The sequence below is a fragment of the Aulonocara stuartgranti genome (genome assembly GCF_965226115.1).
Source record: "Aulonocara stuartgranti genome assembly, chromosome: 1".
NCBI classification, from domain to species: domain Eukaryota; kingdom Metazoa; phylum Chordata; class Actinopteri; order Cichliformes; family Cichlidae; genus Aulonocara; species Aulonocara stuartgranti.
The window spans coordinates 39725581-39749237 of NC_138939.1; the positions used below are offsets into that span (position 1 = coordinate 39725581).

Genomic DNA, 23657 nt, shown 5'->3' on the forward strand with positions numbered 1-23657 from the left:
AGATGTGTATAAAGGCTTCATTTATATTGCACAGTTTCAGTGTTTTAGTGCTAAAACAGTAAATGTTACAATTTTGGTGCTACTTTAATCTCTATGTCATTTAAATGTACTACCAAAGTAAAAGAAAAGTTCTTAAAACATATGAGAGAGACAGAATGTGTATTAAAGATGAACATAGCAGCCGTGACATGGTCATGTCACCCACGAGTCTGTAGATTAGAGTTTGAGGGACTTTTTGTTTGTATGGTTTTATTTGTTTGTTTGTTTTTAATTTAACATATGACACATGGTGGATTTCAAATATGAGGACACTGCATGCATGACTGAGACTGTCAGTCACAATTGCCTGTTTTATACTTAATTAATGGAACCATGATATACAAAAGCATCACTGGCTTCACTTTTCACTATAGTGAGGTTCCAAACTGAAAAAGGGAGCTGAGTGTTTTTGGTCTTGCAGTCTTGGCATTTTGATACCAAACTACAAGCCAAGAGTAAATGCATAGACAGTAAAATACCCAGAATGGGTGCAGCAGCCAACGACTGGCCAGAAACACCAGAGGAGCGAAACACCAGCTCTTGGTAGACAGAGCAGTCACCCAAGAGTAAGACCAGACTAACCATTCTGTTTACTGGATTGCCTGGATGACCACAAGAAAGCCTATGACTCAATGCCCCACACATGAATCCTGGAATGCCTAGAACTGTACAAGATCAGCAGGACCCTAGAGCCTTCATTAGGAACTCAATGGGGATGTGGCAAACAACAGTAGAGGCTAACTCCAATAGCAAAGTCACCATCAAATGCTGGATTCACCAAGGAAATGCTCTTTCTCCATGGAGAATGGAGCAGTGGTCATTTCCTCTACATGGATGACACCAAGCTGTATGCCAGGTGTGAACTGCCATAGTCCTGCCGAGTCACCTGAATGGTAATAACAAGATCCAGGATATCAACACCTTTGCCCTGCTGGGATAATAAGCAGGCCAAAGGAGGCGATAGAAGCCACCATGCATGGAGGGTTTCACCCCGAGGCTGTACGCTAAACAAAAGGAAGGCGGCCGGTGATTAGTGAGTGTGAGAACCACGCTCCATATGAGACAACAAACATCCACGAGTACATCAGGAAGATAGTCACAACTCACTGCGTGCTTAGCGAATACCTCAGGCAGCAGAAACCCAAGAAAGAAGAGGAGCAAGACAAGGAACCATCATGGAAGGACAGGCCCCTCCCAGAGACCGACGGACAAACCAACCGAACATAGTAGTGGTGGACAAGCAGAGGAAGATGGTTGTAGTGACCGATGTAGCGACATTTTACTGTTGGTAAGATGCTCCTTTTCTCTGAGTTGTTTCAAGTCAAGTCAAGTATTTATTTATTGTCATTGTCAAAGAACAATGAAATTGCGTTTGGGGCTTCCGTGCAACCCGTAAAAAAAAACCCCTTAAAACCCTTAAAACCCAAGTGTAAATATTTAACCCAGTGAGACAATCCTTAGCAACAACATGAGAACAAGACAGGTAATGTTCATAGGACATTCAGACAAAGACCTGAGAAACATGACAAAATGCAACAATGCAACCCGTTCAATATTATTGTACTGTGAGATATGATGGTTGTCTATTTAAGAAAGGGGGGGGGCAGGGGGGGAATCACTGCTAATCACTTCATCCCTTGTCTTCTGCAATGTCTCCACAGGTCAGAGTGGCTGCAGACGCTGGGGGGCAACAGAAGCACCAGACCATGTGTGTTCAAGGTGTAGGCAGTCAGCATGTGTTTTCTGGGATTACTGGGTAATAGAAGTGGGACACTCTCAAGTGGTCTGGCAGAGACTACTGTGTACCAGTAATAGGCCAGGCATTGGCTTTCCACCAGACCCTGGGCCACCAAAACGTGGTTTGACCTGAGGCATTGCTGGAAGCAAAGTGGGTAGAGGTCAGGTATATTTTTTACTTTACTTTTCTTTACTTTTTGGAGTAATGACCCTGACACTGATCACAACAAAGAAGGGAAATACCTTAAACTTCTATTTGTAACGAGGTGTTTTCATGCTGTTTTATTGCTACTTTTGCTAGAAGCACTTGTTATTATCAGCTAATAGTAAATCTTTAGATAACTATAGACGTTATAATACTTTTGACAGGTTTCTTCCTGGAGTGCAGGAAGATGCAGGAGGCTGTTGCAGCTCAAAAGGAATATTTGAAGTTGATCCAATGTGTGTTGTTAAACAGCGGAGGAAGTTGTTGTTAAGCAATGCAAAGTAGCAGGCGAAGTGGGGCATGCCTCTCGCTGCCGCTGCTGCTCTTTGGCTGTGCTGTGAAGAGGAGCTGCAGCAGAGCACCAGCACAGATTCTGCGCTCAAGTTGAGAAGTGCTCCGACACAGATGCTGAGGACTTAACTCGAGTTCATGGACCGGCATCGTTTGAAAAAGTCTGTTTTAAAATGACGCATCCCCGCTAAAGGTAAGCACTAAAAATGATTTTATCATTTTTTTCTACACGCACAGCTATTCGTTTAAGGGGGATATCGAAAAATCACTATTCAGCAGGAAGCAGTTTGTAATGATATTTCCTAATATCAATAATCTCTCTCTCTCTCTCTCTCTCTCTCTCTCTCTCTATCTCTCTCCATATATATATATATATATATATATATATATATATATATATATATATATATACATATATATATGTGTGTGTGTGTGTGTGTGTGTGTGTCTGTATGTATGTATATATGTGCTACATGAGCACTTTTGAACCAAATTTTGAACCATATAAGCACAATAAGCTCTTGCTATTTCTTGCGATTTCATGATTTAATAACTGTTGTCTTTCTGGCGATAATATGAGGCTGGCTTCCCCCAAAAGTTAGTTTCATAACTCATTTTTGAGCGGTCCTGCTGTCCCGTCCCTGTACGGTTTGGCCCTGTTTACAGAAAGTCGGCTCTTTGTTAATCTCCCCACTTTTCTGTTCAGTTTACAAGCGCCACGGCTAAACTTCACATCGCCTAACAGAAACACAGTCGACTCTTTTACACGTGGATGTAGTTCACAAATTAAGCAGCTGATTGATCAATTACTGAACCATTGCAGTCAGCTCCTGTTGGTGTTAAAAGGGTGTGACTGTGCACTGAGACGGTCCTCAGCAGTCCGTGTTTCATTAATTGGGCAACAGAATGATTATTGCTGTTGTTGTACATCCACCGAATCCGCCTGAGGAGTGAAAGCACGCAAAGTTTAACGAGCTTGCAGCGCTAGATGGCGATCTTGAGCAAGACACATAAACCTGGAGGTGTTCCACGAGGCTTTGTGTGTGCGGAGGTTGCGTGTCTTTGAACGTTACATCCACTGGTTGAAAGAAATAGAATATTTGCATTCGGTGACGATGTAAAGTTCAAAGTCAGTAGAGAGAGAGATATATCAATTTAGAGCCTCACAAAGAACATGCAAGTTCTTAAGAGAGACGCTTTTCAATTTCTGTTTTGTGTTCTCCTTTCAAGTTGTTAACATTTATTGCGCAGCTGTAGTGCTATGCAATATGTCACGGTTGGCATTTGTCACAAACATGCCCTTGCAATAATAGTAATGCAGCTTTTGACGACTCCCGGGCTCTTACTTTAATTAAATGAGTTTTACTTTTTAAGATGAGGCTGTGTGGGTGGCATCGACAGTTCAAGACCATAAGTCCTCAGAACCATGTGCAGGTCAGGGCTGCACCACTAGCACTGCTTTGGCAAGATGATAAGGTTGTAAGAAATCCAAAATGCATTTATCTGAGAAAAACAAAGTAAACGAGAGCGATGTCAGGTGGCTGCAGTCTCACTTAGGAATAGACCTCAGTGTCAGGAGCTTGTCAGGCTTGTGAGTTGCATCAGTGTTTGACAGAAAGGAGAGAGCAGTGTGATGTGCAGATATAGTCCTAGATAATGTTCTGAAATTTGCGATTTAAGTGATCAATTCACGCAACGCTGAATTTAAAAAGAAATAACAAAAAGTTAAGAGAAAAAAAATGAATATAAGAAAAAATATATGAGCAAAGAGAGAACAGGTTCTTATTATATCAAACACCTGTCAATTCACATTGCCAAGAGAAAAAGTGCACATTAAATAAACAATGATAAAAAAAAATCTCATGATTTCTGTTAGATTCAAATAAAACACACAAATGAAAAAAAGCCCAGAGGTCTTGTTTTTCTTTTCATGGAATACATTTTTCCAGTGCAAAGCTTGACAAAATTCATTTATCAAGTTCCCCCTCCCTCAAACAAAAAGAAAATAATTCCTGTTTGTTGCTCATCAAGCAGAAATCTATTCACTTCACTCGAATTCAGTTTCAGTGCCAAATCAGAAGGCGCTTTACATTGTATGATGATATATTTTAACTTGGCAGATGTAACACATTTTTCCACATTAACTAAAACTTGCAGCTATGTAGTAACAGTACATACGGATTTCCTCTGATTTCAGTTTCCAAATTCTGAATATTGACTTGTAAATAATAGAATGTGAAAAAAGGGGGTGGGAATAGAAAAAGTGTAAACTTCATCCCAATCCTCTTCGAGCACGAACCTTGTGTAGATATAGATATTTTCATATTATCTATCTATCTATCTATCTATCTATCTATCTATCTATCTATCTATCTATCTATCTATCTATCTATCTATCTATCTATCTATCTATCTATCTATCTATCTATCTATCGCAGTCATCATATAATATGAACTCTGATGTGCTTTTACAAAACATCTAATTTTTTCTGTTTAGATCAAAGATTATTCTACATTTCAAATAATGTGATGCACTTTAGTTTGAAGGCTGTTGTGGGTTCATTATTTTATAGCTTTTCTCAAATCATAGCAAAACCACGTTCAACAACTGGATCACTATTCTGCTTTTCTGTCTGAGTATAAATACTTTGGAAGAGATGATTCAAAGCCAAGCCTGTTTTAAGTAGAGCCAAAGCATTACAGTGGTATTTACTGTACTATCAACAAGTATTTCCCCCTTCCTTATCTCTTTTGGCATTTTTTTTATATTTGTCATACCTAAATGTTTCACAACATCAAAGAAATGTTATTACTAAACAAAGATAACCCAAGTAAAAAATAAAGTGCAGATTCTGAATTGTGTTTTAATTTATTAAGGGAAAAAAAAGCTATCCAAACCTACCTGATCTTATGTGTAAATGTATTGGAAGTAAGTTTTGGAACGCTGAGCTCACTTTCACCAGTAACACCCACACCCGATTATTGCCACACCAGCTGAATCAAGAAATCACTTGAAACCTGTCTGACAAAGTGAAGTCGGCTAAAAGGTTGCTAAAAGCATCTCGTGCTACAATCTGAAGAATCGACTAAGAAAGAAAGTCACTGACTATGATGAGAGCCATCATCCAGAAATTTAGAAATCTTGGAGCAGTGGGAACCTTGCCAGGAGTTGCTGGTCTACCATGACTACTCTGTGATAGACAACTCATCCAGGAGATTACAAAAGAACACAACAACAGAAAGATGACTGCTTCGGCTGTATTAATAGGAGTCACTGATTGAGAATCTGTTCTTCAGCTCATACCAAACAACACTTTGACTACTCCATAGGCCGCATCTTAATAGTCCCTCAGCACTGCTGCACTTGTGATTTAGTCCATAAATGGTAAACATAATTCCAGTGTTTAAAGAATAACAGGCTGTTGAGGGTACCGAAGTGTGTCGCCAGTAGAAAATAGTTCCTGTAGGCCAGATACCCTCCCATGCATACAAACCAAATAGTCCGCTGTGCCTTGCAATCACAATCACAGCCATTAAATACCTGAGTTGGTACAGAGTATACAGCAGGAAAATCAGAGGAAGCAGAGTGCTGTTCCTCTGGACAAGTGGAAGATTTTTTTTTCTTGCCCCTAAAATTCAATGATGTGTGTGCATCGTGTTGAAAGTACTGTTTGTCAGTCTACTAGCACATTAAACCAGACTTTCCATTTCCATTCCTATTTTGGCACAAAATGCTTTTTATATTCATGCTCATTTTGAGAAAGGGAGAAAATACATTTACATCATCTAGCACGTCAAGCAATGTTTGAAAAAGATAAACGGTTTGGGCAGGAAGAAAGTTCGAGTTTATGCACAAATGTCAAATTCAAAAGCTAGGCAGTGTTGTCCGTTTCTTTCATGCCAGCAAAAAGCCAGTTTCCTGTTACTTTATTTTGTATACTAACATTATTAGTATGACCAGATAAATCAGCGAGATTATTGGTGGGATGCTGCCATGTCCCTGAATTACTGTTGTGTATTTACTAGGTAATAAATTTGGCAGCAGGAGGCTGTTAAATGCTGACTTTCACCTAAGAGCTGCTGGTGGTTGGCATCTGATGTGATCTCTCCATCTTACTGTGGACAGACCATGATACTGTGCTGCAGCAGCTGATTTTCCAGTTTGCTGACCCCTTTCTCTAGGGAATCCTACATATTCTGTCAGATCAATACATGTAATCAGTGCTGATAAATGGGAGAACGCTAGCTGTTGTTCCTCAAGGACATGTCATATTGGACTTCCAGCTCTTGTGGCCTGAGCTTCTTATGCTGGTTATTAGAAAAAAGATGCAGGAAAATGTAATAGCAAGTAGTGTTATATATGGTATTAGAATAACTGGTTGATTGCTAAAAGGTTTGTGTGTGGGTGTAGGGGGACGCTATGAATTATGGAGAGAATTTGTCTAAGAGTTTGAGCTCTGTTCTCTCAGGATGAGGCAACGGCAAAACATCAGCCATGCAATTCAAATAGCTCATAAGGTGGAGGTAAAAAGGAGAGACCATTAAGGCCAGCAGCCCATCGGCTCTCAGCGTCCTATTCATCATGCAACAAAGGCCGAGCAAGCAGGAAGAAAAGCAACATGAAACATTTTTAAGTGGTTCTGCCTAGTGGGCACTTTAGAGTGGACAGGAGGGAGGGCGATGAGGCTGGCCATTACAAAGCATCATGAATTCTGTCCTTAGGGCAAATGCACGAGTAACACATTATAGACAAAACAGATGGAGGGCTCCCACGTGAAGGGAGAGAAAGAGAGCAGCGTCGTACGAGTGCAGGACAGGATAGGTCGCTAAGGTTTCAGGGGTTGCTGTGACCTGGCAAATTGACACATGCTTTGAAAAATGGAACCAGTGTGTAGTTTGTGTTAGCTGAGGGCATGCAAAGGCTTTCTTGGAGAGGAGGCTCTTTTCACCAGCTTGTGATGGAAGCCACGATAGATACAGCGCATCCCAAAAGTTTCCACAGTGCTTCACTTGTTCCAAATTTTAGTCGTGTTGCAGCCTCATTTCAAAATGGATTCAATTAATTTTTTTACCTCAAAATTCTACCGTGCAATGACAACGTGAGAAAGGTTTGCTTGAAATTTGTTCTAAAAAATAAAAATAATAGAAAGATGTGCAGCCTCTGTCACGACACTCAGGTGCATCCTGTTTCTGCTGATCTTTTGTGAGAGATTTTTACAACTTGATTGCACACGTCCTACTGCTGAAAATCATCTCCATACTGTGACACTTCAATGTGCCACTGACAGGTTTGCGTGTCACATAATGCTCAAGCCTTTTAATTCATCTGCAATTGTTTTAATTTTCCAATTATTAATAATAAAGGTCTTTAAACCAAGTTTGAAGGCAGCTGTTGTCCTCACAGGTCAACCAGCACAAACATGATGTTACAGAGTAGGAATAAGATCGCTGTGAATATGAAGAATATAAATGAACTCAGTTTTGTCCCATGCAGCAGTTATACTGGTCCACACAACACTGATGGGGAACATTTCTTTCTACAGAACAATTTCCATTTGGTTCATTTATGTTCAGTTTGGTAATAAGTGACGTGTTAGACATATTACAGGATTATCTAAGCTTAGACGCAGCGCAGAAAGGTTTTTACAATCAAAGGCTTTAAAACTGATGTGCATGTGTCCTATTCTAGGAGCTATAAGTCTCTATTTTATCCAAAAGGCAGAAATTCAACCCCACGCCACTCTTGAAATAACAGATTGATCATTTGCATAGAGAGGCAGAAAGAGTTGTATAGAGAAACAATTTTTAAAAAAGTTCAGGAAGTAAATGATGGAAAAATAAAATAATAAAATACAAATAGTTCAAACTAAATGGAAAAGTAATTAACTAATTTAAAAAGAAAATGCTTGGAGAAAATGTAATTACAAATATCATTTTCTGTCACATTTTTCCCTGAGATGGACTTGTGCCGTGTCCTGTCCTGCCACTTTGCAGAGCTATCAGCTCCAGTGGAAAGTGGTTAAGCAAGTGGGTGAATTTCTGTCACATTTATTTTTGACATTTTAGATTTGGTACATGGATTCGTTCTTTTAGGTCTTTCCAGACTGTATACTAGGGGACATGAAAATGAGGAAAAGACCAAAGAAAAAATGTAAACTGAACAAAATAAAGAAATGTGACCATTCAAGAAAAACGTTCATTAATGTTTTGTTATGGTAAACGGACTGATTCTTATATAGCTCTTCTACTCTCCCGGAGTGCTCAAAGTGCTCAACATGCCACATTCACAGTCTTCTGTGCTTTTAAGTACTTGCTAACTACCATTCACACACCGACGGATGCATCGGAGAGCAACTTGGGGTAACTAGCTTGCCCAAGGATATTTGGCATGCGGACCAGGGGGAGCTAAGACAGGGATCGAACCACCAACCTTCTGATCAGTAGATGACCTGCCCCGCCTCCTAAGCTACAGTTACAAGCTACATGTATAGATAAAAAAACACACACACAGCAAACACAAGACATCACCAAATTTAGTTTCACTTGTTTGTTTTTCCTTTTGCAGTTGTTGTTCTCAGTAGTTCTGCTGGCATGACATGGATTGTAAGCAGGCTTAGGATGGGCATTAACATGTAGCAATTACAAATATACTTTCTACTTTCAGTCTAAAATAATATGGTAGTTTGCTGATGGTTAGTCTCCATTTAGTCTCTATTTCAGGCAGTAGGATTTGGGGGGAATTTTTTGTTTTTTTTATAAAACCCTGGAGACAAACAATTAGAACAACTATGTTGCTGGTAATGAATATTGACCTTGTCTGGTCTGTGAGACAAGTAAGAGCAGAGTTCATGCTGTGACCCACTGGTACGCAGGGACTGAGGGGAGAAAGGGTTTTAATTCTGCTGTTGCATAATATACTATTTTGACTGTACATGTGGAGAGTACTGCTCAGTCACATTAGAGAGGCCCTTAATTATCCTCTGCATCTTAGTGTGCAGTTACTTTTTCTGTGGATTTAGCATTCATAAGAAGTTGTCGACTTCAAGCTAAACAGCTTTGCCAGTTTCCGTCATCACAGACACTGGGTGCTGGAAGCATTATAGTGGATTATACTAAGTCCAGCAGAGCACAGCAAGACTTGCTCAATGTAAAGCAATCCTCTTCATTTTCTGACAGTCAACAGTCTCCGTGGGGGTTAGTTACTGGCCATTTTGTGGCAGCTGCTAACCAACAGAACAACATGCTCTGACATGAAATTTAATCAACAGCTAGGTCCATAAATATTTGGACAGAGAACAATTTTTTGTCATTTTGGTTCTGTACGTTACCACAATGAATTTTAAGTGAAACAACTCACATGCAGTTGAAGTGCAGGCTTTCAGCTTTATTCAGTGGGTTGAACAAAAAGATTGCATACATGTGAGTAACTAAAGTATTTTCATGAACACAACCCCTTCATTTCAGGGGCTCAAAAGTAACAGGACAAATTAACTAACTGAAAATAAAAGGTTCATTTCTAATAGTTGTTTGAAAAACCCCTTTGGTGGCAATGACAGCCTGAAGTCTTGAACTCATGGATGAACACAGATGCTGGTTTCCTCCTTTTTAATGCTGTCACAGGCCTTTGCTGCAGCAGCATTCAGTTGCTGGTTGTTTGTGGGTCTTTCTGTGCAAAGTTTAATCTTCAGCAAGTGAAATGCAGCTCAGTTGGGTTAAGATCAGGTTGTTTGCATCAATAAACTCCTGGGTTGCTTTGGCCGTATGTTGTGGCTTATTGTCCATCTGTATTATGAAACACTGCCTAATCAATCTGACTGCATTTAGCTGGATTTGAGCAGACAGTCTCTGAACACCTCAGAGTTCATGAGCTGTTCCACACCTTCTTCATACTTTTCTCTTGCCATCATTCTCGTAGAGGTTGATCTTGGTTTCATCTGACCAAAGAAAGTGGAAAGAAAGTTCTTGAGGCTGATGAGTGGCTTGCACCTTGCAGTGAACCCTCTATATTTACTTTCATGCGGTCTTCTCTTTATGGTAGACTTGGATATCTATATGTCTACCTCCTGGAGAGAGCTGCTCACTTGGTTGGAAATTATTCTGCGATCAGCCACCACTGTTGTCTTCTGTGGACAATAAAATCTTCAAAATGCTAGCACCACACCTCAAATCAACTCCAGGGTTTTTCTCTGCTTAATTGATAATGACATAACAAAAGAGTAGCCCACACCTGCCTACGAAATAGCATGCAAGCACCACACAGAAAAGACCTGGCTAGGTGGTTGAATCAAACCCAGGACCTTCTTGCTTGTGAGGCAACAATGCTAATCACCGCACCACTGTGCTGCTCAATATTGATCGTTATTGATAACTTTAAAAAAAAGTAATCTGAAAGTAACTAATTATCCTAGTTTCTTTGTTTAAAAAGAAAAAAGTAAACAGCCATAGCTTAGTTCATTCAGTACCCCCAACACTCTAAGAACTAAAACTGATAATTACTTAAATATTTTGGTGCAACACTTTTACACTCAAAAATAATGAGTAAATGCAAAAACAATCACATCTCTTAAATACACCTTATTAATTGAGTAAATCCAACTAAAATGGAATAAGTTGTTATGAACAATTAAAGATGTTACAGTAACATACAAAATTGAGTAAATACAATTGAAAATGTAAGTTAAAACAACAGTAACCAAAAGTTCAAACTACATAAAATATTAATTAGGAAATGCTGAAATGCTTGGCACATTTAACCTACACCATTACAATTATTTGTTTTTAAATAATGGTTCAATTGACTTAATATTTTTAAGTTAACTTAAGCAAAAACGTTAATTACAATTAAGTGTGTGTGTGTATACACACACACACACACACACACACACACACAGGAAAAAAGAACCACGTCAGTTCAACATTGTTCACAATGATTTATTTTAAACAGCTTTTTTGTGAATCACACATTTAGCAGATTCCTTCTCTGAACACAGTGAGCTGAAATCTGTTCTACATTCAGTGGATAAAACTTGGATAAAATTTCAGTCACAACAGCCTTATATAATAAAATTGCATCCAAATTGGCATGCTTGATAAAACTGTAAAACTGGCATATTGATGCTAACAACAAGAAAAATGTACCTGCCATACAAAGAATAAAAGTGGCTCAAGTGAACACAGTGCTTTACCTTTTCAGAAAAGGTCAAATCATCTAACATCTGCAGGAAGCTCCTGAGGATGTTTTACCAGTCGGTGGTTGCTGGAGTACTTTTCTATGCTGTGGTGTGCTGGGGGAGCAGCACAGCAAAGAAGGACTCATGCAGGCTGGAGAAACTGATCAGGAGGGCTAGCTCTGTGGTCGGCATGAAGCTGGACACTCTGGTGACAGTGGCAGAGAAAAGGACATTAAAGAAACTGCTGGACATTATGGACAATGCTGGGCATCCTCTGCACACGGCCATTAACAACCAGAAGAGTCTGTTCAGTGACAGGTTGCTTCTCCCAAAGACAAGAACTAACAGACTTAAAAACTCCTTTGTCCCACACGCCATCAGACTGTTTAACTCCTCTCTGGAGGGGAGAGGGAGGGGAAACAGGAGGACAAAGGAGGGGGGAACAACTAAGCTGTAGTGCCTCTTCACCTCACTGTGCAATACCTTGTGCAATACTTTTGTAAATAGTCAACAGTGCAATAGACTCAATACTTGAAATGTGCAATTCACTTGTATTTTTATTTTTTATTCCTATTTATTCTATTTATCCCCTTCGTATATTTTATTTATATTGTCTCTGTATTTATATATATATGTGTGTGTGTGTGTGTGTGTGTGTGTGTGTGTGTGTGTGTGTGTGTGTGTGTATATATATATAATATTCTGTAACTCTGTAACTTCTGTCGGTGCTGTGCTTTTTTGGAAATCTAATTTCCCAGAGGAACCCACCTGAGGGATTAATAAAGTTCTATCTAATCTAATCTAATCTAAATGACAAAAATAAAATTAAGATCCCAAAAAAATATAAATCCTGAAAAAAAAACAAAAAAACATTTGCACTGTGACATAGTTTTTGAACATCTTATTTTGAGTCCAAAAAATTGGGAAGATTATAACTAAAGAGTGACCAAAAAACATCCATAATTTAAATAAAAAGGTTTCAAAAAGGATTGCGCTAAAAAAAAAAAAAAAAAAACACATACAGAAGATACTCTCTTCTGTATGTTCACCTTAATGTGAATCTGGAAAGTTAATACAAAAACACAGTTTATGGTACAAACATTATTTATGAACAGGAATGTCAACACAATGTAATGCCGCAACTGAACCTTTTGATGAGCATTACATGTCACTTAACAAGTCTAACACTTTAAGAACAGCCCTGTGAAATTTTGTCTACAATGAACAGAGGTCATTTTTCAGTCTTTGAACCTTGACAGAAAGGTTTCCTGGATCCAGCTCCATGAACACTTTTTGAAATGCTTCAAATGTGCATTTGAAATTCTTGGGGTACTTCAGATCCAGAGCATAGCACAGTCCCAAAAGATAGCAACAGGCTTTGCTCAGATTCCCAAGTTTGCCCAGAACAGTAACGCCTTCAATAACAATACCCACATCAGTAGGTTCGCCTGACCTGTCTTGATTCTGCAGCAGGTAAATCTTCATCACCTCCTCAGCCAAAGCCTCTTCAACAAAGACAGCATCAGCACCGTCCTTTAAAAAGAGAAACAACTGTTTTAAGCTCACATATTTCCAAACATTGAAACGAAAAGTTTCATTTGTATGACATCACCGGTACTCATAATATGTGGACACTGTGCTCCAAAATCTTTGAGCAAATGCTATTCTTTTGTATGCTTTGAAGTGTTTTTTTTTTTCTTTAGAACAGTATCTTAAAACTTTTCTATGATCTCACAAGCTAAAATAAACTACTAATATTCCTAAAACAGATTTATTGCACCAACCTCAAAGGTTTTGATTAAGGCACTTGGATCCTCTCCCAGATGGTCAATGAGACATCTGATGATGACTTCTCGTTTTTTCTCGATGGAATTTCCACTCTGTAAAACAGGAAGTCTCAACTGAGGCAAAATTTGCACATTTAAAACATGACTTACCATTTCTAGCTTAAACATAACTATTTTTTTTCTGTTGTTGACCTGTTTTTACACCCACCATCAAGGTAAGAACACCTGTGGAGCTAAAATATTGGACAGAAACCTAAGAAAAGCCGTTTTTAGTGGAAGGGCCTCTTCAATGCTGTGTTGGAACGTTTTTGTGGTTAGAAAATGCAATCTTCCTTACCTGAAGCAGAAGGTTTAACTGTGCCCTGTGGCGTTGTCCAGCAGCACCTTTCTTGGCTTGAAACAAGGACAGGAGTTTGGATGAATACAAGTCCAACGATGACATGAACTTTGGTTCAAGGTTCAGGGTCGTGATCCTATGAAACTCTGCACTGACCTGGATGGGAGAGGACAAAAAATCTGAAGGCCAAAATTCTGATTCAATCAAAGAAAAAATCTTTAAGTGGAACTACCATTTTTTGCAACCTGGACCTTATTTTCTAACATGCAAAAGATTAATTTACACATCCAGACATAAATCCATATAAGTGGAGTTGTTCAGTATGCAGACTAAAGCCTTAACATAAAGTATTATCTTCCACTAAGCTTCTAAATTTTATGTTATGAATTGCTTGCACTATTTCCCTGTGAGATTGTATAATCTTGGAGGGAAGAGGCGGAGCCAGGTTGCCCTCTGAACCATCGTCTGCCAGGCAGCGATGCGAGAGGAACACACCGCTGAAGTGGCGCACATATTCAGAATCGCGTCAGCGGCTTTACAGAGAAAGCCTTTCAGCTCCTCTGGCAGCTCTGCTTCCTCCACCTTCCTGGAGATGACAAACGCAGTGTTGTTAGTCACTGCAGCTGACTGAACAGTGCATTGATGTGCGTGATCAGTGAACCTTGCTATCAGCTGGTCAAGTTTGGCGGGATGGGCCGGTCGCTGTCCAACGACCTTGGTCATTTTGGTGCCGAAAACTGAAGCGAGGCTCGGCTCTAGAGGGGGAACAGGCGGAAAACTCCAGTCTGTGAAGCCCTCTGTGAAGCCCTAGGTAGAGACCGGCGCTCTAATCTTCGCTGGGTCTGCTGCTGCCTCAGAGAGGTAGGTCATCACCGCCGGGAACTGAGGCCAGATGGGATCTGGGCAACGGAGCCATACCTTCCCTCCAGATCATCCGATGGGGGTGGAGCAGGCTGAGGGACGGGAAGTCCCTTCTCACCAGCTGCCTCCTGGATGATGCCAGGCAGATCCAGGAGCAGCGCACCAACAACTGGGAGCGGCGTCCTCGCCGACATGTGAAGGCCAGGGGTGGATGAGCGTCCGCTCATCCGCCTCCCTTCTGTCGCCAGGCTGCCCAGCTCGGAGGCAGTGGAGCTGCCACCACTGCCGTTTTCCTCACGGTGGGTGGAATCATCCAATTCCGGCCCACTATCGAAGAACTCGATGGCTTCTTCCAGCGAGTGCCTCTCTCTTAGCGGGAAAGCCTCCTCAGCATCAGCCTTGAAAAAGGCTGACCTCCGCTGCTTTTCCTCTGGCGGGAGGAGCTAACAGGAACAGCAATAGGATTAAGGTGTGAGGGCGAGGTCCGCATGGTGAGGACCGAGGCAGCCCACGCAGACGGCATGTCGGTCATACGATATGATGTAGCCGGTCTGGCAGGATGGACACAGACGGATGGTCTCGCTGGACATCTTCTGGCTGGCTGAAGAAAAACGGTAGAGCCGATTTCCTGGTCTCACCGTAACTTATACTAGACCAGGGTGAGGCCCACACAGCAGGTGGGCGTGGACTAAAATACTTCAGTGCTGCGCGCACAAGGGGAATACCCACTTAAAGGGCTGCGCCTATACTCATAGAATCTGGGGTTACAATACTTAACCAACGTTTCATAAAAATATTAAATTACTCTTCACTCTTTACTCTTCAGTAAAATCTAGTCTGTCGTTATGTGCTCCAGAGTTAGATAAGTGAGACAAAGGCACTTTGCAATCAGCCCAGTCATTCTTCAATCAGGTTACATTAGCTTAGCCTAAAACAAGTTAAGTGAACGGAAATTACTAGCATTCATTGTTCCCTAGGCTTGGGAATGGTTTTGATTAGAACCATTCTGGTTTTGATTCAGATTCCTCATTCCTCATTCAGTTAAAAGAGCAAGGACAATTCAAATGAAGACAGGGTATGGAATAGCCATGACCAAATGTACCATGTTTCACTCGATAATGTTTGAGTAGTGACACTTTTGATGACTCCTCATGTTTGCAAAGTTTACACTGCCATCTCATCACCTGTGACCTAAAAAATTGTGAGAGAATATGTCTCACAGTATGAAGATGACAGAATGGTGTATAACCATATTTACACAGTTTTTGTATGATTAACTGATTGAATAACCAATACTCACTACCAATTCAGGTGGAGGATACAACCTACAAATAAGTCAACATGGAACAAAGTACAATACTTAACCACATTGAAATAATCTGAATCACATCACCATGCTGTATAAATAAAAAGATAGTATGGTGACACTAGATGACAGACCATGAACTCATCAATATATTTACCGAACTGAAAAATTCTCAAAATTTAGATTTGGCATTTGTATGACCCACCACAAAACCAGTATAAATATTTAGGTGGTATCACCATCCACTACTCAGCTTGTATAAAACAATATCATATCCTTCCAAAATTTAACACATCAAGTCCTCTGAGTAAAATTACCTGCTTTACTTTGTAGTTGATGCAGATTTTTTTCTCCTGGTGGTGAAGATGGTGCTGAAAAAATACAAATCAAAACTTTATCATTACAAAACATGTCACTGAGTAATCTGCCATAACATCAATCTCTTATAAGAAATTTTAGCTTGGATTGAAATAAACATTTATTTATGTAAATTGGGAGTAACTATACTGGAAATGATGGTACTTTTGGCTTGACCCAAAGGACCAAAGCTTTTTTTTTTCATTATTTTCTGGGATCTGAAAGGAAGTAGGGCCCAGAGTCTAAATTTACTTAAGGCCCCATAGTACTTTGGACCGGCCCTGGATGAGGTAATCTGCTGACCCGGGCGGTCCTCTCAGCGTTCTCTCAAAAACTGGCCCTGTTCGGGACAAAGCTGAAAGCAGCGTCTTATATGCTCTGAAAGACCCCACATAGAACAAGAAAGCTAAGCAGCATGGTTGCTGCTATGAACTGTTCCACGGGCAGGTCTTCTTAGTTACCAAAGCCATTGATGACGTCTGTTCATCTCCTGAACAACCTGACAGAGTGAGTCAGGCCGCGTGACTACCGCAGCTCCCGCACCGCGACTCAACAGGGCCATTTTCTAGAAATAGAATAGAATAGAATAGAATTCAACTTTATTGTCATTGCACATGCACAGGTACAGGGCAACGAAATGCAGTTTGCATCCATCCAGAAGTGCTTTAGTGATATAGATATATTACAATATATATTATAATATAGATATGTGAGTATATTACAGAAATGGGTCTATTATGGTATGTTATAATGTACACGGTATGAAGTATGTTGTGAATATTCTATAACTATAAGTATGTACAGTGGTTCCTAAAATGCCCCCGATTAAACGGTCAGGTCGCTGGTACCGGGACATTCCGGTCAAATTACCCGGAACGCAGATAGCGACTCAGAACGTAAAAGGATAAAAGGGCGCGGTTTCCCGCCGCCTTGACTGGAAGACGGGTTGAAAACTTAAATTAACGTGCACAAACACGCTGCGAAAAGTGAGCCACCATGACAAACGCTTTCTTCAGAACATGTTATAAAAGAACGGTGTGGATAAAGACAGCTAATGTAAGAATTGGTCACTTACCTGAAAACGTTACCAAGTCTGCAGTGGATGTGTGTCTGTCTCGTTCAACGTGCAGAAAATCTCCCATGAGGCCATGCTCCTTGCGCGCGGTACATGCCAAAGGTCATTAGTCTTACTCAAAGTTTTAAGTTAGTATTGGGGGACAAAATTATATTGATTTTGAACCATTAATAATTAAAGTTAAAGACAATGATAAGTATGAATACCAGTGTCTCAGTTATTATGAGTACTTTCTATGAGATATATTGAGTAGATTTAAATAATGCACCCTGTGTTTCAAATACAGAATTTTTTCTTTTAAATAAACTTGAACAAAAGAGCTCAGTTCAACTCAAAAACTGGTGTTGAACATTTAAGCATTCTTTTCAGTATTTTCAACTCAAGATAACACTTTTGTGATTTTCAAAGATTTAATCAAGGTCATCTAACTTAGAATTATAATGATATTTACTAAGCCCCTGAATAATTTTTTAGGGTGAATGTTGATATGCACACCTTTTCATAATGAAAGCCACTTTTGAACGTGTTGCTCCTCCTTTGGCCTGGATGACTTTGATCAGCCGTCTAACCGAGCCATGAAAGTGTGCTGGAAGAAAAAATCATCTGAACAAAAAAAATATTTTAAAATACATTTACTGGTTACAAAGAAATTCATTTAAAAATGGTAAATGGCCTGTAATTGTATAGCGCTTTACTTGGTCCTAAGGACCCCAAAGCGCTTTACACAACCAGTCATCCACACATCCACACACTGGTGATGGCAGCTACATTGTAGCCACAGCCACCCTGGGGCGCACTGACAGAGGCGAGGCTGCCGGACACTGGCGCCACCGGGCCCTCTGACCACCACCAGTAGGCAACGGGTGAAGCGTCTTGCCCAAGGACACAACGACCGAGACTGTCCAAGCCGGGGCTCGAACCGGCAACCTTCTGATTACAAGGCGAACGCCCAACTCTTGAGCCACAATCAGTAAATACTCACCAATCATTCACAAAAATGAAAAAACATTGACATTTAACTTCAATCTGCATTACTACCTCTTCCTGTTGGAACAGTGCAGACCACCTTAAAATCCTCTATGCCAGGTTCTTCATTCACCACCTCCTGACGCCTGTAGGCAAATGTACGAGCCATTTTTGTCTCCAGTGTCATTGTTTCTCCTTTTGATTGCTGTCAGCAGTTCAAGTCTCCTTTTCCATTCCTTCTTGTGTTTCTCCCAAAGGAAAGGATGGATAAAAGTTTGCTTCAGCTCTTCTTGTCTGTGAAGGTTCTCAGTCATCCAGGTCATCGTAGTCAAAGGAGCTTGCAAAGAAAAGCGTCTGGACTTCTTTAAGTTACTTGAAGACGTTTCACCTCTCATCCGAGAAGCTTCTTCAGTTCTAAGGTCAAATGGTGGAGAGTCCCAGATATAAACCTAGTGGGAGTTTCCCCCCACAGAGGGACAAAAGGACCCCCTGATGATCCTCTAATCGCCTGAGCCAAGGTGTGAAACTGGGGGACCCACACCCAGTTTCACACCTTGGCTCAGGCGATTTCAGCAGTCCTGTAGTTTCCCATTTTGTACTTCAGCCTCTGTTTCCACGCAGTCTAATTGTTTTTTTTTACTAATCCCAGACTTAAATGCATTACAAGTGTCAGAATTTTTTCTGTATTTATCACTTTTGTGTTTTCATAAATATTTGTTTTATAAGCACAGTCCTTGAATACACATGTGACAGTTTCCTTATTCTTCAGATGTTGAAATATATGTTGAAAGAAATTCTCTCTCATTGGAAAGTTGATTATAATCACAAAGGGAGCATGTGACTCTGGTTAGGCCTTTGGTAACTGGTTGTTGGATTGGATGATTTCTTGATAAATGGCTCAGTAAGACATTCCAGGTCTTGAATCAAGATGCACAACTTAAAGTGCATGGATACGAATGGCCCCGTCCATTATGTCTGTGATTTAGTTTGTTCTGCTCGAGCAATTCAGATCTCCCGGAAAACCTCTTGCAGTCTGTGTATCTCCACATGAAGTGCAACACTAGGAGGATAAGAGAGGGACTTTGTTACCTGTATGTTGATGAATTTGAACGCATCCTGGGAAAAATACAATCATGAAACAAATACAGAGAATACTGTGACAACCCTAGAACCATGAAACATTTAAGACGTGTGTCTTCAGGCTTGTTTATATATATAGCTTCAGAATGCATTTTTACCACAACTATTTCATTATTTAATACCCTAGTCAAAAGTTTTATGCTCGGTAATTTTAAAAAAAGCTATCAGAATGACTAATTTTAAATCAATGTCTTATATTATTCCTATTGCAGGTGATTGTTTTACATATGTGCACTCATTTGATGGTCAGAAAGGACCATAAAATGAGATTTAGGAGGTAAAACAAACACTCATTGGACATTAATCCATTCCCCACCACATAATCTGAGGTTGGGTTGCGAGGACAGCAGGCTAAGCAGAGAGGCCTGTACTTCCCTCTTGCCAGCCACCTCCCTACCTGGAGGAATCCTGAAGAGTTCCCAGGTGTGGCCTCAATTTGCATTTTAAAAATTTCTTTCTAAATTATTGGTAGATAAGCCTCACAATGTTACGCTATTCCTTTATAAAGCAAACATGGCTCACCTTAGATTGTTTGATGAAGAGAAGGGAAGAGAGGGGGAGGGTACATATCCATATTTTTATATCTATGTATCAAAACAAAGCTGACACTTGTGAGACTTCGTCAGAGGTGTGAGCATCACAGCAGATGTCGTTTTGCTAAAGTAACTGAGCATGAAACAGAGAAAAACATGAAGGAGATTTTCCTGGCCTGGCTTTTTATAGTAGATGATCCATGAATCAACACATGAACATTACCTGATGCTGCCGAAGCGAAGCAGAGCAAAGTTACAGAGGTTTCGAACGATCTGCGCTGTGTTTACGTCTTTGTGTGGAATCCACTTACCTGCTCTCATTTGCTGTTTTAGCTGTTGGGCGGTTGTTGAAATAGTTTTGTGAGCTTTAACCTGAGATTCTGTTGTTTCTGGCAAAATACCTTTATATTTAAAGATCAATCCGGGATTTAATGAATCAATATCGTATTATTCAAACTACAATTGATTAGAATTGGGAAATCCAGTCTTTTTTTTAAACCCACCCCTACTGAGCTACTAGTTGTCAGCCTAGATGCTGGGTATCGAAGTTTCCAGAGTTCCCACATCCGATGTGACTCCCTCCGCTGGGGTTACTTCCAACAGCACCCGGTTCTTATCTCGTGTCCACTTATGTCTTCTTGTTCCAGTAGCCCACTCCTCATCAGAGTGTCCTGGTTCCTCAACACCTGACGCGGACCTTGTTAATCTGGATGTTAAGATCATGACAATAGTAGCTCTGAAAGCAGGAGTAACTTTAAAAATCGAACCATTTCTAAATTGTGTTTCAGCTCATTTCACTAAATATATTTGTTAGTAAATACGTTGTTGCGTAGTTGTTGTGTTTGAGGTGTCTGGAGCTTAATGGCTGGATCATGAACCATAATGATCTCAGTTCAGATCTGCCATTATAGCCTGTTTTGTGGCTTTTCTTTATCTCTGCTCCCCAATGTCTTTTTAAAAAAAATTGTAATTATCCAGTGAAAGCATCATGCGTTCTGCTTTATGTAGATGATAGTTGATCATTAGCCGGGGTCACTTTGGACAGCACTCTAAAAAGAGCATCTCCTTAATTTATATTTAAATCATGTAATGCAGTTTTCATGAAGAATTTCTCAACACAGTAGTTGCCATTAATGAATAAAGGAACGTACCGATTACTATGTGCTGTGGTGCTTTGAAAGCACCTTGATATTATTTATAAAGTGAATATCTGACAGAACTTTGTTGATATATTTGCTTTCTTTTGCTTTAATGTTAGCAGCAGGGCTGCCAAAACATACTAATTATGACTGACAATCTTCAGAGGTTTAAAATGCTTGTGGGTCTGCAAACATAGATGTGCAATCATTTAATAAGGATGGTGATAACGTCCTGGCAGCATTAAAGGGTTTGCTTAGATTAAGTTACAGATTAATGGTTTTCTTTGAACGTAAGATCTAATTTGTGCAATTAGCTTGTTGTACTTTTGAAAAGAAGATTGTAATACTACGAAACCATAAACATTTTATATTATAAATATATTATATAACATATAAACTTGCTTTTATTAAAACCTGAAAATAGTAGTCATGTGTCTGTTAGGTCATCAGGAATCGACAGGATTTACAGTTCCTGTCACCAAAGCAGAGCCTCCTCCATTCCCCATAAAGGACAATGTTAAAACAGCTCCCAAATTTCAGCTGAAAACCAAAGTGGCAGGCTGTCATTACACTGTCACCACGTCCATATAATAAACTCTTCTGCTCGAGCAATTCAGATCTCCCGGAAAACCTCTTGCAGTCTGTGTATCTCCACATGAAGTGCAACACTAGGAGGATAAGAGAGGGACTTTGTTACCTGTATGTTGATGAATTTGAACGCATCCTGGGAAAAATACAATCATGAAACAAATACAGAGAATACTGTGACAACCCTAGAACCATGAAACATTTAAGACGTGTGTCTTCAGGCTTGTTTATATATATAGCTTCAGAATGCATTTTTACCACAACTATTTCATTATTTAATACCCTAGTCAAAAGTTTTATGCTCGGTAATTTTAAAAAAAGCTATCAGAATGACTAATTTTAAATCAATGTCTTATGGCATTGATTTATTCCTTCCTGTTAACATGAAAGTTGAGTATTTTGGGGACTGGAAGTTGCCGTTGTTCACGGTGAAAGATTTTTTTCGATATGACTTATGGATTCACATTGAGCTTCTTTCAGGTCTTTTTCTCACGTACTGCATTTATCTGAGCACTTTTTTCCCCCGGTTCCGGGTCGCTAACTTTAGTCTTTAATCCTAACTTTAATGCTCTTTTCGTTGTTGTATTTCGCCGTCTACTCGGTATACAGTGGGGCAAAAAAGTATTTAGTCAGCCACCGATTGTGCAAGTTCCCCCACCTAAAATGATGACAGAGGTCAGTAATTTGCACCAGAGGTACACTTCAACTGTGAGAGACAGAATGTGAAAAAAAAAATCCATGAATCCACATGGTAGGATTTGTAAAGAATTTATTGGTAAATCAGGGTGGAAAATAAGTATTTGGTCAATAACAAAAATACAACTCAATACTTTGTAACATAACCTTTGTTGGCAATAAGAGAGGTCAAACGTTTACTATAGGTCTTTACCAGGTTTGCACACACAGTAGCTGGTATTTTGGCCCATTCCTCCATGCAGATCTTCTCGAGAGCAGTGATGTTTTGGGGCTGTCGCCAAGCAACACGGACTTTCAACTCCCGCCACAGATTTTCTATGGGGTTGAGGTCTGGAGACTGGCTAGGCCACTCCAGGACTTTCAAATGCTTCTTACGGAGCCACTCCTTTGTTGCCCGGGCGGTGTGTTTTGGATCATTGTCATGTTGGAAGACCCAGCCTCGTTTCATCTTCAAAGTTCTCACTGATGGAAGGAGGTTTTGGCTCAAAATCTCACGATACATGGCCCCATTCATTCTGTCCTTAACACGGATCAGTCGTCCTGTCCCCTTGGCAGAAAAACAGCCCCATAGCATGATGTTTCCACCCCCATGCTTCACAGTAGGTATGGTGTTCTTGGGATGCAACTCAGTATTCTTCGTCCTCCAAACACGACGAGTTGAGTTTATACCAAAAAGTTCTACTTTGGTTTCATCTGACCACATGACATTCTCCCAATCCTCTGCTGTATCATCCATGTGCTCTCTGGCAAACTTCAGACGGGCCTGGACATGCACTGGCTTCAGCAGCGGAACACGTCTGGCACTGCGGGATTTGATTCCCTGCCGTTGTAGTGTGTTACTGATGGTGACCTTTGTTACTTTGGTCCCAGCTCTCTGCAGGTCATTCACCAGGTCCCCCCGTGTGGTTCTGGGATCTTTGCTCACCGTTCTCATGATCATTTTGACCCCACGGGATGAGATCTTGCGTGGAGCCCCAGATCGAGGGAGATTATCAGTGGTCTTGTATGTCTTCCATTTTCTGATGATTGCTCCCACAGTTGATTTTTTCACACCAAGCTGCTTGCCTATTGTAGATTCACTCTTCCCAGTCTGGTGCAGGTCTACAATACTTTTCCTGGTGTCCTTCGAAAGCTCTTTGGTCTTGGCCATGGCGGAGTTTGGAGTCTGACTGTTTGAGGCTGTGGACAGGTGTCTTTTATACAGATGATGAGTTCAAACAGGTGCCATTCATACAGGTAACGAGTGGGGGACAGAAAAGCTTCTTACAGAAGACGTTACAGGTCTGTGAGAGCCAGAGATTTTCCTTGTTTGAGGTGACCAAATACTTATTTTCCACCCTGATTTACGAATAAATTCTTTACAAATCCTACCATGTGGATTCATGGATTTTTTTTTCACATTCTGTCTCTCACAGTTGAAGTGTACCTCT

General features: G+C 40.3%; 1 protein-coding gene across 5 annotated transcripts; it reads right to left on the minus strand.

Moving 5' to 3' along the window:
- Positions 1 to 11182: 11182 nt before the first annotated feature.
- Positions 11183 to 16594, minus strand: LOC309689612 (uncharacterized protein). 5 transcript variants are annotated; one of them, XR_014271461.1, is made up of 6 exons: positions 16552 to 16575; positions 16051 to 16104; positions 13567 to 13722; positions 13227 to 13322; positions 12258 to 12975; positions 11183 to 11480 (listed from the first exon to the last, which is right to left on the minus strand). XR_014271461.1 is itself a non-coding variant. In XM_082506181.1 (6 exons), the coding sequence occupies exons 1-6, from the start codon at positions 16558 to 16560 to the stop codon at positions 11542 to 11544; spliced, it is 501 nt and encodes a 166-aa protein (XP_082362307.1). In that variant the 5' UTR covers positions 16561 to 16590; the 3' UTR covers positions 11183 to 11541. The 5 variants fall into 5 exon arrangements, 4 of the variants coding, with proteins under 4 accessions (XP_082362307.1, XP_082362304.1, XP_082362306.1 ...); XM_082506181.1 differs by having other exon boundaries at positions 11183 to 11647; positions 12896 to 12975; positions 16552 to 16590; XM_082506178.1 differs by lacking the exon at positions 11183 to 11480 and having other exon boundaries at positions 11531 to 12975.
- Positions 16595 to 23657: the final 7063 nt, after the last annotated feature.

Excerpts from the sequence above, each read along its gene's own strand:
- LOC309689612 (XM_082506178.1), bottom strand. Across the intron at positions 13,323-13,566 it reads AGTTAAACCTTCTGCTTCAG|AGTGGAAATTCCATCGAGAA; the intron begins GTAAGGAAGATT and ends CCTGTTTTACAG. Across the intron at positions 12,976-13,226 it reads CCTTAATCAAAACCTTTGAG|GACGGTGCTGATGCTGTCTT; the intron begins GTTGGTGCAATA and ends CTCTTTTTAAAG.